General features: G+C 37.3%; 1 protein-coding gene across 1 annotated transcript in view; it reads right to left on the minus strand.

The window, feature by feature from the left end:
* mpv17 (mitochondrial inner membrane protein MPV17) overlaps window positions 1-16,977 on the minus strand; it is a 32,028-nt gene extending 15,051 nt beyond the window's left edge. Inside the window, exons 1-3 of the mRNA XM_056269388.1 lie at window positions 16,891-16,977; window positions 12,655-12,737; window positions 1,859-1,974 (exon numbers count right to left, since the gene is read on the minus strand). Coding sequence (XP_056125363.1) covers window positions 1,859-1,974; window positions 12,655-12,727 — 189 coding nt within the window. The 5' untranslated portion in view covers window positions 12,728-12,737; window positions 16,891-16,977. The remainder of the gene's footprint in view (window positions 1-1,858; window positions 1,975-12,654; window positions 12,738-16,890) is intronic.
* Between the last annotated feature and the right edge of the window lie 89 nt (window positions 16,978-17,066).

Below are 17,066 nucleotides of genomic sequence, written 5' to 3' on the forward strand. Positions count from 1 at the left end.
ACCACCACCACCAGCCTGCACAGTGGTAACAAGGCATGATGGTTCCATGTTCTCATTCTGTTTACGCCAAATTCTGACTCTAACATCTGAATGTCTCAACAGAAATCGAGACTCATCAGACCAGGCAACATTTTTCCAGTCTTCAACTGTTCAATTTTGGTGAGCTCTTGCAAATTGTAGCCTCTTTTTCCTATTTGTAGTGGAGATGAGTGGTACCCGGTGGAGTCTTCTGCTGTTGTAGCCCATCCGCCTCAAGGTTGTGCGTGTTGTGGCTTCACAAATGCTTTGCTGCATACCTCGGTTGTAACGAGTGGTTATTTCAGTCACTGTTGCCCTTCTATCAGCTCGAACCAGTCTGGCCATTCTCCTCTGACCTCTGGCATCAACAAGGCATTTCCGCCCACAGAACTGCTGCTCACTGGATGTTTTTTCTTTTTTGGACCATTCTCTGTAAACCCTAGAGATGGTTGTGCGTGAAAATCCCAGTAGATTAGCAGTTTCTGAAATACTCAGACCAGCCCTTCTGGCACCAACAATCATGCCACGTTCAAAGTCACTCAAATCACCTTTCTTCCCCATACTGATGCTCGGTTTGAACTGCAGGAGATTGTCTTGACCATGTCTACATGCCTAAATGCACTGAGTTGCCGCCATGTGATTGGCTGCTTAGAAATTAAGTGTTAACGAGCAGTTGGACAGGTGTACCTAATAAAGTGGCCGGTGAGTGTATATATATATATATATATATAAATATATGCTAAAATATTTGTAATTTGGACATTAGATGTGCCCAATTTTAAACCTACAAGTGTATTTTTATGATAGCAATAACTATAAAGGGACTATTGTAATGGGGTAAATCAAATGTAGGCTAATATACTGTAGGTCAATTACTAAGCTCAGATTCATCTTACCAGTTAAAATCTATACTGTGCTTTTGTAATTATTTATTTTTAATTGTGTGATTTTAACTTCTGCTTTAAAAAGCTTTTTATTAGATTGTAATTTTCTCTGATCTTATGATAGCCATAAAATGTACTACAGCTGCCAAACAAAACCAGAGAGAAATGTATTCATACATATTTAAAACAATCTAATTAAATCTTGGGCACAAAACATTCAGACAGTAAGAAAAGAAAACCTGTAGGATATATATTAATTCTTTCTTTCTTTCTATCTATCTTTCTAGCCTTATTTAAGTTGATTTTCTGTAAACTGCGTATTTATTTTTGGACTAATAGTGGTTAATAAAGTCCAATAATAATGGTATGAGAGAGTGTCAGTGGTAATATCGTTGTGGTCCTATTGGTCAATGTTAGAGGATCTGTGTAACAGCTGAGGCTTAGCCTGACAGTTAGCCTGCCCTGGACCAGGTTAGTTTCCCAGCATAAGTTGCCAGCGTAACTGAGTTTGAACTATTTTAAGTTTGCTTTATGAAACAGAATCCACCGACAATAAGTCTGACTAACCAAAATAAGCCTGGCTTGTATTCTAATCTTGTTTTATGGAACAACCCTCTGGTGTGCATCTTGAGACAAAACAATGGCAGCTAGCTATTTAAGGTATGTCAGTGCAAGTTGCTTTTAGTTAAAACAGCTCAAACATGCATTAGTCTGGAACTAGATTTAACCTGGTTTGTGAAACTGAAAAAAAAAAAAAAAAATCACAATAAGGACATTTTTGATCTGTCAGAATATTTTATTTTTACTTTCATAGAATGATACCCATGAAAAGCTTTATGATTTTTTTTTTTTTTACTCTCTTGGCCCAATATTTAAATAACATCAATCCAAAGTTCCAAAGCTGGAGAATCTCAAGAGAAACACATGCAAATGGAACAGAATCACAGGAGACTTACGACGAAGAAGAAGCCAATGCTCATCATCTTGGCGGTGCGTCTCACGCTGTGATTGGCCAGTCCACGGCGCTCAATCAGCTGCTGGGAGATGACATCACCAACACCCACCAGAGAGCCTGGAAGAGAGGGGAGAAAGAGGGGGTGCCAGTCAGGCATCTGTTTGCCCCCACTGCCCAGCGTGAAGGCTTGCACTCAGGAAATCATGCTAAAAGAATTGACTGGAAAGACTCTTTCAAGATTTTTGCTGCCCCATTCACTCCATACTGACTGAGAGAAGAGAGCGAAGCTAAAGGATAACAGAAAGAAGTTGTAAAGGTTAACAAATCCTGACTTGTTGACCTTTAGACTATTATTTACACTACCTTTCCAAAGTTTGGGGTCAGTATTTTTTTAAAATAAATAAATAGTACTATTATTAAGAAAAAACACCTTAATTCAACTGATCAAAAGTGACAGTAAAGACATTTGTGTTACAAAAGATTTTTATCTGAAATAAATGCTGTTCTTTTGAACTTTCAAAGAAATAAACATTTTAAGCAGCACAACTGTTTTCAACATTGATAATAATAAATGTTTCTTAAGCAGCAAATCAGCATATTAGAAGGATTTCTGAAGGATCATGTGACACTGATGAGTCAAGACTGGAGTAATGATGCTGATGAAAATTCAGCTTTGCCATCACAGGAATAAATGACATTTTAAAGTATATTAAAATAGAAAACAATTATTATAAATTGTAATAAAACTTTACAATATTACTGCAGCCTTGGTGAGCATAAGATACTTCTTACAAAAACATTACAGACTACAAACTTTGTTCAGTAGTGTACATAATATTACAATCTTTAGGTCATTCTACCATGTACAATTCTACCATGTACTGACTTAATTACATTTGTCCTTCTACAATGATTCACACTTATTCATTACTGAATGTATAAAAATAACAGTAGAGAACTCAAAATAACGGAGATCATAACTATAGTAAAACGAAGATGCAAATACTTCAAGAAATCCATCCAGTCACTCCACAATGACCTTTAAATGTCACATTGTAAATTTCACATTGCATCGAGACCCCCTTAGGAACACCATGGGAGGTTGTTTCCTAATAGCAGGGACAGATGTTATCCTGTAAAACACGATTAGTCAGATAAGCCATGCAACATTTTTCTGAAAACACTTTGGAAATCTTTTAATCCATTGCAGTTAGAAAGTAATACCCAAGCTCATTTATTAATCAAAATGTTTCAAAAGCTCCACAATGTGCCCTGATGCAAGGTATATTTGACAACTTGAAAAGTCTTCCGTCTTTGCTGTCCATTTGCACTATTATTGGATGCATGAATAAATTCATCTCAAAGTGTTTAAGCAACTAAACCAAGAGACACTTTCAAAGTTAGGGCGTTGACATGTCTGTGCATGAGTACAGTAGTGGCCAAAAGTGATGTCCAACTTAGGAAAATCTTAGCACTTTATTCAAACTTTTAAATAATTATTATATATTTTGTATGCCCAATGGTCAATTGGTTTTGGATATCGCTCATGTGCTGGATGTGAATGGTCGCAATGTCCACAGAATTATTTAAAAGCAGTGAGACAACAACCATGCAGAATGTAAAGTGCTGTGGCTGGTCAAGGAAGGCTAGTGAGCATTTTGACAAGAGAATGAAAATCACTTGAATGTGGGACCACCTCAAAACAGCTTCCAAAGATTTGGATGAGCCCTCCAACCTCCAATTTCATCTTGAACTGTAAGCCAATGGCTTTAAGAGGCTGAATTGATAGGTTGTGTACCAGTAAAAAAAAAAAAACATTTATTAGTTTTATCTACTGCAAAAATCATTTGCCAAAGAAAAAAAGGACTGGAGTGTGGAAGATTGGGGCGTATTCTACAGTCCGACATGTCAAAATTGAACAACCTAGCATTGGATGGTGTCAGGTATGTTCGGAGAAGACGAATGGAGTGTTTTAATACCGAATGAATGCATGGTGCCATTAGGAAACATATTGGTTTTGGGGATGCATGTCTGCAGCAGCTGTTGGAAGGATCTACAAAGTTGCAGGCACTTTGAAAATGAACCAATACTTGGAAATACCAAGTATGGAGGATCTGTTTGGACAGCAAATGTGTATTTTCCAACATGATAACGATCCCAAACACATTTTGAAGTCTTCAAGTGGCCTTCTCAGCCATTGAAAACTTTGGGAGAACCAATACAATATTAATACCCGATTACATTGTGGTCAATGCATAATTTATTTCAAGTTAGATTTTTGTTTTTCTATGCTTTTTTGTTGTTGTTGTTGCATAATACAAAAAAAAACATTTAATTATATGCTGGAGTTTACCTTACTTGCCAAATAATTATTTTTCCCAATATAACATACTCCTCATATTTTGATTGTTTAGTTGAACCTGAAATGTCATTAAAAGCACAAATGCCCTCCAGACATCACTTTTGGCCACTACTGTATGTGTGTGTTCATCCATTCATCCTTGAGGAATCACTAAATGAACAAAAGCTGTTGAATATGAGTGATTGAAAGCTTTAGATAGACTGCAGCTCATCACATTCTCCCTATTTTCACACACACTGTGTGCCAATCACATTGACAGAGCGGTTTCCTCCTAACTGCTGGAAATGTCACAGGTCTCCTTTCTCTTCACACACACTTCGATCGTCTGCAGTCAAAGCCGTGAGGGCAGCAAATAGAGCCATGCATTATGCATGTGTACATAAACAGAGACCTCACTGGATATTGACATGCATCGCAAACCCAAAATGAATACAAACCTCAGCAAAAGAAACAAAACCAATAGAACCCATCAAAAAGGAGATTTCTTACCTTTTTTTCACATACACGCCAGTGTAGATTGTCACACTGAGACCATTTAATTCCACTAATATAACTGTGCAAAAGTCTTAGGCATTTTCACCATAAAAAATGGGTTTAAGCCAGTTATTTATCTTTTGCTGTAGTGTGTCAAAAGGAAATATCAGTTTACATTTCCAAACATTCCTTTTGCCATTACTTGTAATATAATCCAGTGACATGTTTGTATACAAAAGAAGTCTGATGACAGCCGGTGTGCTCCACACAGAGATCTGATCTAACCATCAGAGTCCATCTGGGATTATATAAAGAAACAGAAAAAACGGAGACAGTCTAAATCCAGAAGAACTGCGGCAACTGGGGCCAAGATGCCTGAAGAATCCTACCTGCAAAGCTACTACTGTGAAAAGTTTTATGCACTTGCGTAAAAAAGCTGTAAAGTGAGGATGCTTTGAAAAATAGTGTCATAAATAGAGTTTAATTATCCATTAACTTCTATTAAAGGTGCCCTAGAATGTGAAATTGAATTTATCTTGGCATAGTTAAATAACAAGAGTTCAGTACATGGACATGACATACAGTGAGTCTAAAACACCATTGTTTTCTCATTCTTACTTAAATCTCGTTTTTGAAAAACACCCCTGAAAAATAGGCGAATCTCCACATAACACAGACTGTGACGCAACAGTCGGGATCATTAATATGTACGACTCCAAGAATTTGCATATGCCAGCCCATGTTCAATGCCAGGCGGAACTGCGCAGCCGAAGCATAGCAGTTGCTCAGTGTTTGGATGTACACATGAACACAAAAGTATTTTTTAGTTCCTTCATCCGAGCCTCTGAAGAAACAATGGGTTAATTTTATTTTCTCTGGAAATTTCCAAACATTTCACCGAGTGTTTCCTCAACTTGGGCCAATACAGAGCTGGCCTCGGATCGAGCTACCAAGCAACACTTTCTGATGTGTAATTGTTCAAGTTCAGACAGGTAATCTTTCTCTCAAAATCGTTCAATACTGTTTATGCATCAGTAAGCCAAGCCAGTGACTAAAATATCAACTTCACATCGTTTCTTTTAGTAGGATGAAAAAAACATTTAAATTGTGAATAAATTATATAAAGAAAGCGATCAAAGAACCATCTTTCCACAGCGCGAGTTTATCTGGATACTTGCCAAACTCGTTATGAATTCAATGACGCACGTTACACTGCACAACGAAGCTCTTACTGTATTTACATCATCGTGTTTGCATTGGTGAAAGCATTAGAGAGAGTGCAGAAACTGCATTGCAATGATAAGATCTTCATTCTCGCGATCAACAGACTGTCATCTGCTTGCTCAATGCTCAGTCATCACGGCAACATTGTATGTGATGGGAATAGATCTAAATACTTTAAAAAACATCTCACGATTCGTTAATCTCGATAGCTGTAATAGTAAAAACGTATAATAGCTGTAGTAAAATTATTCGAGAGAGTTTCACATGTAATACATAGCTATTTCATATGCAAGCATGTCAGCCAATCACAGCAGAGGCCGCGGTTACACTGAATCCCACAGCAGACACGCCCCTTCAAACAGAGTGTTCAAATCAGAGGCTAAAATCAGGCTAGGAAAAATGCCTTTTATTTCTAAATTTATTTTTGATCTAAAAAACATACTAACATTATAAGGGCAACCCAGGAAACATTATAAAATAATATAAAAAAACATTCTAGGGCACCTTTAACTAAATCTATCAAATACATTTTTTGGTGTCACCACCCTTTGCGTTTAAAACATCTTTTGTCCATGTGCACTTGCACATAGTTTTTCAAGGAGCTTTGGAGGAAGGTTTTTTCAAGCGTTTTGGAGACGTTGACACAGTTCTTCTGGATTTAATCTGTGTACAAAACAAAAAACTGAGACAAACTAAATCCAGAAGAACTGTGGTAACGTCTCCAGGGTCACTTGAAGAAACCTGCAAAAGTGACCTAAAAAATTATTCGCAAGTGTACCTAGGACAAAAGCTGCATTAACACACTCTGAAAAATGAAGTTAAAAAAGCACACACTACACAACATAAGATATCTTCAACTATTCTGATGCAATAGAACCTGAATCAGGTGGATTAACTTTTGATAAGTGAGGTCACTGTTCAAAACACATGGCGAGCTGGAGAGAAGCCGCTATTGTGCACAGCATGCCATAGCAGGAGGGTGGTGTGAGATGAAATGCCTTGGAGAGGAGAATGCTGGGAACTCTGGTCTCTCTCCAGCAGGTTGTTAACGGCACAGCGGGGTGATCCACCAACAGAAAGACTGTGTCATGCTCTCACTCAACCCCACAGCAGGCGAAGCCTTTTCTGATCTGTGAGAGAAACAGGCTGGACTCTCTGATCGCATTTTACAAGCACAGGCCTTGTACTCCATTGCAAACCATAACATAATGACTCAGTGTTATGACATGACTAATTGTACACAGGCACTGGACTGATGGTACCAGCAGTGGGTTTGTGACACTAACACTGCTTCTAGATTATCTGTTTCTTCAGAAATACCATTGAGTTCACAGAAAGCCCTGAGTAAGCCGCAAGTTCACAAACCTTTGAAGTTAAGATTAACAGGATTTTAAATTAGTATTATATGTATTGGAGGATTCAGTCCTTGGAAGAAGACTTTTTTTGCCATAAAAAAGGCAAAATATTATAGACCTATAATTTTAAAAATCATATCGGGTATATGCTGTAACAAACAATTATCTGCGATTAGGTCACTATATAAAGCTTATAATAGCAAAATAATAATATACAACAGCCATTGCTTTTTTTATTATAGGCATTAGTATTAAACTGCTATTGGAAGCAGATAATATTGCCACTTATTTTTCGCAATTCTAACAGTACATAACAGCCAAAACAGGGAATATACGCAAAACCTAAACCTATAACATTCAAAGGTTTGGGGTCGGTAAGAATTTGTTTTTGAAAGAAGTCTCTTATGTTCACCAAGGCTGCATTTATTTGATCAAAAATACATAAAAAAAAAAAAAAAGTGAAATATTTCCATTTAAAATCAATGTTTTCTATTTTAGTATATATTTTAAAATGCAATTTATTCCTGTAATGGCAAAACTGAATTTTCAGCAGACAATGTTGAATACAGTTATGCTGTATAATATTTTTGTGGAAACCATGATACATTTTTTCCAGGATTCTTTGAAAAATAGAAATCTGTTGTAACATCATCAATGCCTTTACTGTCACTTTTGATAAATTCATTGTATCCTTGCTGATAAAAAAATATTTTTTTTTCAAAAACAAAATTTAACCTAAACTTTTAAATATTAGTATATATGAAATATCAGTACTATATCATATACTAACATTATATATAAAGTATTGGTATTATAAGTATCACTGATTAGACTGCTATTGAACGCATTGGGACTGTTTTAAAGAAATAAGACAGACCTATAATATCGACCATCATCTCGATTATCAGCCATAACATAAATACATAGCATAAATCTTCCAGAATTTCTGGGTCTGGGTGGTGATGGCGCAGTGGATAAGACACATTCCTTTGGTGTGAGAGACCCGGGTTCGAATCCACTGTGAGACATCAATGTGTCCCTGAGCAGGACACTTAACCCCTAGTTGCTCCAGAGGCGTGCGACCTCTGACATATATAGCAATTGTAAGTCGCTTTGGATAAAAGCGTCAGCTAAATGAATAAATGTAAATGTTCTATATTGGTGCATGCCTAATGAAAACACATCTATATAAATTCAAGCTGTTTACAATGACAACAATGTTTCCACATCAATACCCCCTGATCTCTGAAGTTGAACACTCTTTACGCTTCACCTTGACTGGCTAATTTGCAGGATCCTTAAAAAAAATATTCTGCAGCCAAATACAGAACTGCCAGGGAGGAGAAATGGAGCAACACATTAAAAAAATGCAACTGCCTTTAAATTTAGCGGACAGCTGCTTCCTCACACTTGCCCAAATATCACGGTTTACAAAGGACATTCTGCCTTAACAACAGAGCCAAGCGAGGCAACGTAGCCCCTTTTAAGTGACCTAACCTTTTCGTAAAATGTCAAGGAAAGACTAATAATCCAGTATAGCAGACTGAAAAGAGCCAGAAACCTTTGCCATGCTTTTACTGGGTCATCTTATCAAAACAGCACCAGCTTATTGATCACGGTAGGCAGAACCAGGCAGACAGGAGGGCAGAGGCTGAGTGAGAGCTAACAGCATGTTGTGAAGTGATAATAAACACTTATGTTTTCCACTTCTTGGTTCAACTTGACGTTAACAGGTTGAGAAGCACCGAAGACTAAACTCTAAAATCATCTGTTAAGAATAGCCTGTCCTGGTGGGGACCTTTTCTCATTTGTTTTCATCTTTGCACCATGAAAAACAGGGGCTTAAAAGTTATATTCCAGGTCTCCGATAACAAAAAAAACAGCAATTTCAGAGGAAAACAATGTCCATTAATCTAAATTAGCAAAGACGACAACCCCAACCAAACATAAACATAGTTGTTTGTCATTACGCTGTGCCAAATAAAATGCAATTTACCACACACTCAGGTGCAATCTGCCCCGTACCTCGTGCCAACTGGAGTATGGCACTCATCTATGCTAAATGCATCTCGAAATATGCTGATGTCAGCTCAACACTTCCCACCGTCTGTCCTTGAGGGAGAGTCTCAGGGGAAGAACAGCCCTGATTGACGCATCTTGTGCTTAGTGAAATTATCTGTGATCAATTTGGCAGGGATCTGCACGTTCTCCATGGGGACCAGCGGCAGGCTACGGCAACCCTACCCATTTAGCTGATGAGACCAGTGTGACATGGCTTACCTGGGCTACAGTAAACATTTTCAAGCCCCATTCATTCAGATTTGCCCTCTTTGGATGACATTGATTTTTTCCGTTCTACATTTAGCACAGATTATGGGGTTAATGCATCGTTAATGACTTGAAAAACGGAAATGTAGCGCCTTCATCCCCTCTATTCATTCATTTATTCATTCGCTCATTAAGCTCTTCCTCTTCACATCTGTACCTGTTATAAATAAATCCATTTGTCACTTCAACCAAGTGCATCGGTTAAAGCTGAAGTGTGAAACCTCTGTGCCACTATAGTGGCAAATAAACGGAATTGCAATAACAATGGGTATATTCCCATCAGCCTGTAGTGCCCTGCGAGGAGGACTTCACAGGGTGTTCAGCTATCTTAAGTGAGAATCAGTCCAAGTGAACATCAATTCATCACTTCACAGAAAGTGGAGAGTTTGACTAAAATAAATGCAGTGGAATTAAGGTGTTTAATTAGTCCCAGTTTGCATGCAGTTATTCGAAGATGTAAAGTGTGCAGGATGCAAACATTTTTAATGCAACTATCATGGTCATGGGTTCCATAAGTTAATAGACTACATAATCAACATTTTGTAGTGAATACAAACTGAAAAGTCAGTAAAGTGAATACATTTTAAATAAATGTTTAAATAAACATTAAATAAATATTGTTCTTTTGAACTTTCTATTCATCAAAGAATATTAAAAAAAAAAAGTATTTGTATAAAATGTTTATTTCCATAAAAATGTATAACAGCACAACTGTTTTTAATTGTGATGATAATAGGAAATGTTTCTTGAGTACCAAAAAAACAGATTAGAATGATTTCGGGAGGATCATGTGACACTGAAGACTGCTGAAAAATTCAGCTTTGCCATCACAGAAATATATTAAAATAGAAAACAATCATTGTATAATTTACTATTTTAATATTTCACAGTATTACTGTTTTACTGTATTTTTGATCAGATATATGCAGCACTGATGCCCATAAGAGACTTATTTCAAAAACATTAAAAAGACTTTTGAACAGTGGTGTACATCTAATGTAACTAAATCAGATTTATTTTCTGACTATATTAATGAAAAAATAACAATTAAAATAATGTCTCTTTTCAAACAGCTTTCAAACTCCCCGTCTGCCATTGGTCAGACAAATAGCCTCGCCCTAAACTCATGTCACAGGTTGGGCTGATCGGGATGCTCAAACAACCTACAAATGGTTGACTCTGTATATTAAACTGGCTTATGAAAAACTAGGCCTATTTTAACCTAAAAACTTAACCTTGAACTTCCAACTCACTCAAGTTGTTCACCTTGCCCAAGAATGCCAAGTTTTATTGCATTCGATTTATTTGAAGGTAAGACCACGTCCCTTGGTCTGTGAACTTGGCAGGTCCACACAACTGAGAAAACATCCAGTTATTATTTAATTTTGAAATAACCCCGCTTCCCTCTCATTTAAAGCATCTTGCCGTCTAATATTAAACCTATACCCATAAGGCTAAAGTTTCTATAAATACTCGAGCACTCCCTGATGTGGAAAACAAAGGCGATGAATCACAGCTCATGTCTGTAATCTTGATTACATAAAACTCAATCGCTCTGCGACACGAGGCCACTGGTGATTTTAAGCATGTTGGCCAAGTTGTCAGTGGCAGTCTAGCCAAGCACTAATTAATCCTAATGCTACAGTTTGAATGACTCATTATACACCCAACAGCTTGTTTAAGCAGTCTCATTGATTAACAATAAGATGTACTCTCATTCACTCATTTTGTTAAACAAGGTGAAAATATTCCTGTCAAACTGATTAGCTAATGCACAGTAATCACACATGAAATTAAAGCTGAAGTGTGTACTTTCAGCCCTACGGCGAGAGCAAACAAATATGCAAAATTAGTGATTGTTTTCAAATAAACTTTACACTCCCTGCGTCTGCCGTTGTTCTGAAAAAAATGGTTAATTGATCAGTCTTACCTGAAAAAACAATGTAAAATCATTCGGAAGACTTTTAGAACAAGAAATGTCCCCCAATTGCTTGGTTTCAATAAAATAAATAGGCTTTTTGAACTGCACTTAAGTTCTGAAAGTGTTAATATGTTTCCATAGTACATTGAACTCTGATCTCAAAAGGCAAAGGACATTTTGATTCCTCATCACCTGAATGTTTTAATCTAGACATCAACATCTGTGTTCAGCCAAAAAGAAAGTCTCCAGCAGAACAACTCGGACTTTAACCATTCATTAAATATGTTGTTTTGTGCTGTCATCTTCTGGTACAATGGTGTAATTGCAGCAAAAATAAAATTCTTAACCTGTGTTTCACACTTCACAGACAAGGCTTAAACCAAGTCCCAGACTAAATGCATGTTTGAGCTGTTTCCACTGAAAGCAACTTGCACTGACATATCTTAAAATATATCATCGCCATAGTTTTGTCTCAAGGCCCGGTTTCACAGACAGGGCTTAGATTAAGCCAGGATTAGGCCTTGGTTCAATTAGGACATTTAAGTAGCTTTTATAAACGTGCCTTAGAAAAAAACATTACTGCTGTGCATCTTGAGACAAAACAATGGCAGTGACATATTTTAAGATATGTCAGTGCAAGTTGCTTTCCATTAAAACAGCTCAAACATGCATTTTTGTCAGGGACTAGGCTTAAACCTTGTCTGTGAAAACTGGGGCAAATGTCTTGGATGCAAAAGGTTATAGATAATGTAAACATTCCCGTTTCAAAATTTTTAATTTATATTTGATAGCATTTAAATTGAAATTAAGTGCCAAAATAGAGCCCCCTCCCCCATCTATACTCCCACCCTGTAAAACCCATAGTGACAAAGTTCAAGCAAACAGCTAAGCAGACTGTTGCTGAGAAGGGCTTTCCGTTGTTTATATGGCTGATCTATTTTTGATGCTCAAAAACAATTCTGCTGTTTAGAAGTGATAGTGCTAACAGGACAGGTAAATATTGAATCAATAGCATCTGAGATGGAGTTGACCTATAGGGAATTGGGAACATCAACCATAGGGCTACAAAAAAAAAGAAAAAAGAAAAGAAAAAGAAAGAAAAGGTGGTGAAAAGGGAAGAATACAGCTCTTACCCGCAGTTATAATCTGCACTGTCCATGGACGTTTGGCTATCAGCAGCTGATAAGATCTCCAAAGACCCGCCATGTGACAAAGTCTAAGAAAAACGCAAGACCACTGAAATTACTACAGTGAAAACAGCTGCAGAAATAGAAAAAATGCTGACAATTTAAAGCTATATTAGTATGTGGCTGGCCAGAGGGCTGGGCGATAAAACGATAACGATAATTATCGCGATATCATTTTTCTCGATAAAACGATATCAAGAGGTCGATAAATGTTCGATAATGTTTATGCGCCAAAAGCGAAACGAAACTCATTTGAACCGAGCTCACTAGAGCAGACCGGAGCAGACGCGTTTACTCTGATCGTCTCGCTCACGAGATCCAGTGAGAAGCGCTTAAGTTCAGCGAAGAACACAAATGTTTAAAGCAGGCACGGCGCCAGGATTCCAGGTTTGGATGGGCCAGACCAATTGTGGGTGGGCCTTAAATTAAAAACGTTATCCAATCACTGTTTAACCTAATAAAAATTACTGACTAATATATCTGTACGTAGGCTAGATTTTAATAGCTTGATGCTCTTTAAATATTTTGTTGCATTGTTACAAAGTTTCGGTGCATATGGAGTCAGGACGGACCTATCTGCGATCGCTCTCCTTGGTCCTGACTAAAGAAGAGTGCTTTGGAATCTCCATTACGCATCATACCTGGGCTGCGTTTCCCGATAGAAGAAAAAGCGGTGTTCTTTATAAAAGAAGCACTTCAGAAATAGTTGGAATTGCATTTATTAGGACTCATGGTATAGGCAGAGGCGCTGGCGCCCTCCTAGCAACGGCGCTGGTCGCGCTAGCAGCGATAGTCGTACTATAGCGGGTGGCAGAGACGAAGATGTGCTAGGTGATGTGGATCTCAGCTTTCCTTCATCTCCTGGTTGCAGCGATGACTCAGAGAATGTACGTGCGCGTTTAAGGTACCTAAACAACGACTGTTGCAACAGTGTCCTTTACTGGAAATTATTTTCACACTTTCACAAGCTAATGATAAGCGCTGAAGCTGCAATATTTCTGGAGACATGGAGTGGGTAAAACATTATTTTGACCACTTGAGTTTTGTTTTGTAGAAAGACATTTTTTTAAAAGATTTTCGTTTCGTATAAATTGTATCTTAATTTTGATCAAAGTTTTATCAACCAATAATAAATAAGAAGCAATATATAGCAGACAATGTAATAAGGCGCCGGCACGATCACTTGCATTGCACGACAACTGGAGCATGTTTCCGCCACAGAGTAAAAAAATAAAAAATGTAATTGCGATTTTTTAATCTTACAATTCTGACTTTTTATCTCAGAATTAGGCTACATGATAAAGTGGCAATTGCAGGTTAGCTATAAAGTCAGAATTGCGTGATATAGGCCTAAAGTCGCAACTGTATGTTATTAAGTCAAAATTGCTTGATATAAAGTGCGAGAAATATAGCTTGAAATTCTGACTTTTTTTCACAGAATTGCATGTTTATATCTCGCCATTCTGACTTTATAATACGCAATTGAGAGATATAAAGGCAGAATTGCATGATATAAAGTCGCAATTGCGTGTTACAAAGTCAGAATTGAATTGTGAGATATAAACTATTCTCGGGTAAAAAAAAAAAAGAAAAAGAAAAAGAAAAAAGCAATTGCGACTTTATTTCACGCAATTCTGACTTTATAACACGCAATCGCGGCTTTATTTCACGCAATTCTGAGTAATAAAGTCAGAATTTTGAGATGTAAACTCGCAATTGTGAGATAAAAAGTCGCAATTATCTTTTAAAATGTTTTATTCTATGGCGGAAACAAGCTTCCATAGTATAGGCTACTATAGCCTATATCCTGTCCTATTTAAGTAGCCTAATTAAATTAATATAAAGGGGCGATTTGCCCACTAATGGCTTAAATGAACAACTAGGGGGAAAAAATAGTCGGAGGCCTTATTCCACATATCTTGGAAGTTCGAGCCAGCAGGCCATTCTGGGTTGAGCGCGCGACCCTGCGGAATGAGTGAGCAGAGCGGAATATTCAGAAATGCGCTCTCTGCTCACATGCTCTGATCGGAACAAACCCGAACACTGTCTGCTGAACTTGTGCAGAAACATCAAAATAGACATAACCAGCTTTTTAAAATTGTTTTTAAAACTAAACATTTAGACTGTTTTAGCACAAATTATGTGCTTATTGGCGATTTTTTTAAATAATTATTGACAAAACATTTTTGAAGAAAAGTTTTGGGTGGGCCTGTTGAAAAGTGGGTGGGCCTAGGCCCGTCAGGCCCACCCATAACGCGGGTGGGCCTGTTGAAAAGTGGGTGGGCCTAGGCCCGTCAGGCCCACCCATAACGCCGTGCCTGGTTTAAAGGCAGATGAAACGAGCCCGATCTCATGAAAGTGCGTATCTATACCACGAATGTCATTTCTCGTGCCATTTATACGCCAAAAAAGTTTTTTGCGTCTATATGATACGCAGTTTTCGCGTGCATATGATACGCACTTTATGGCGTGTAATACGCACGCACTCCCCACCCCCCTCCCCCCTAAACCTACCCAAGGGGTTTTCAGTGCGTAGCATATGCACGCAAAAACCATTTTTGGCGTATAAATGGCACGAGAAATGACATTCGTGGTATAGATACGCACTTTCATGAGACTGTGTTGGATGAAACACCGCTGACAAACAGGAGAAACACTGCGCGCAACGATACAGTCAGAATCTGAATTGATACTGAATCCATTTAGCCTACCATGGATTTACTGTAAGGTTAGCCTAGTAACGTTAATATTAACTGCACCATGAAATGTGGTATATATACATATTGAGTTGTATAATATATATTATTAATGTAGACAATGTATTAAATGACTAATGGAATCTAATTATAGTATTTAATAATGTATTTAACTGTTAGGCTACTGTTTTTCATACAAATACCATAGAAACCATAAAGTTACATTTTGCCATGATAGTGAGGTGCTTAGGCTATGCCTGGTTTTATCTGTGGTTATCATGATCTAAATGCATGATACTGGATGACCAATGGTTAATTTTAATAAAACTCAAACAGCCAGAATATTACATTTTACCAAATTAAACAGATGTTACTGTTTTTGTTAATGAACATAAATTTAACAGAGTAGGCCTAGTATTAGCTTGAGTTAGGATGCAGATTTACTGTCAACTCACTGTCAAATATGCATTTCGAGACAAAACATGTAATTTGAATATTGCAGGCTGCACTGCAAACTGTGCTGAAGAAATATTTTTCTATTCAGATATTAATTTTGTTAAGGAAAAATGACAAATATTTGAATGTTTTACCTCAGATTTGTGAAATGTTCACCTGTTTGGCAAGTGTTTGTCATGATATGTTCTGACAATAAAGAGTTAAAACCACAATTAACGCTCTGGTTTATACAACTTTCACTTAGGAGCAAAAATCTGCCTTTAAACTTGAAAGAAATAAAGATTTGACATTTATCGTGATAATTATCGATTATCGACTGATATAAAAAAAACTATCGTGATAATTGTTTTGGGCCATATCGCCCAGCCCGGTCGTCATGTCATGACAAGTTATTTAGAGAAAAATATTAAAAAAATATATATATTTGTAAATTTATAAATCATAAAACAACTTTGGCCATTGAGATCAACATTCCTGCAGAGTTTATCTCCAACCACTTACAGTCATTCATTTGGAAATTGGACTACAATGTCGCGTTGTACATTTTTGATTCAATAAAAAGAATCGGCTCATAGTCATTTATTCGGACTAGACATTATCGATGTAAATTTAGTGCTGGGCTGCTGGCTTTGCTGTGCCGCTGAATAGTAGGAATGTAAGACGCATGTTCGAGAACTTTTAACGGAACCGGTTTCTGATTTTATAGTCGCGTTGCACCCGTAACGTTACAGTGAGGAAAGGCACGCGCTCTGGCTGATCAAAGGCGCGTGCCAAAAATCATGATGAATTTCCCAAACTTCAATACCAAACGATAATTTATGTTTTACTCAGTCGGTTAAGGGTAAATCTTTTTCTTACTTTAGTGACACATAAAACTAAGAATGTGCTATTAGTTGTACACGTGCGCGCGCACACACACACACACACACACACTATCAAGTAACCAATCTTTCGTAATTGTATTTAATACAACTCCAGCACAGACAGTTTTGACCGGTTCTGTGCGTTTATGTTAGAAGTTTAGTCCTACCTTGTCACGTAAACAGAAGTCGTACAATGAGTGTCCGAGATGTTGGCGTTGCTGAAATTAAAGCGGTAAGTTATGACTGCTGCTTTTAAAGACTAACGTTAAGTCAAAAGAGGACGGAAAGTGACTTCAGGTATGAAGATGTGGCTGCAGTTTAATAACACACGCTGAATTAATTC

This window comes from Rhinichthys klamathensis, unplaced genomic scaffold, assembly GCF_029890125.1.
Source record: "Rhinichthys klamathensis goyatoka isolate OS25496 unplaced genomic scaffold, OSU_Roscu_1.1 h1tg000281l_1, whole genome shotgun sequence".
Lineage (NCBI taxonomy): Eukaryota > Metazoa > Chordata > Actinopteri > Cypriniformes > Leuciscidae > Rhinichthys > Rhinichthys klamathensis.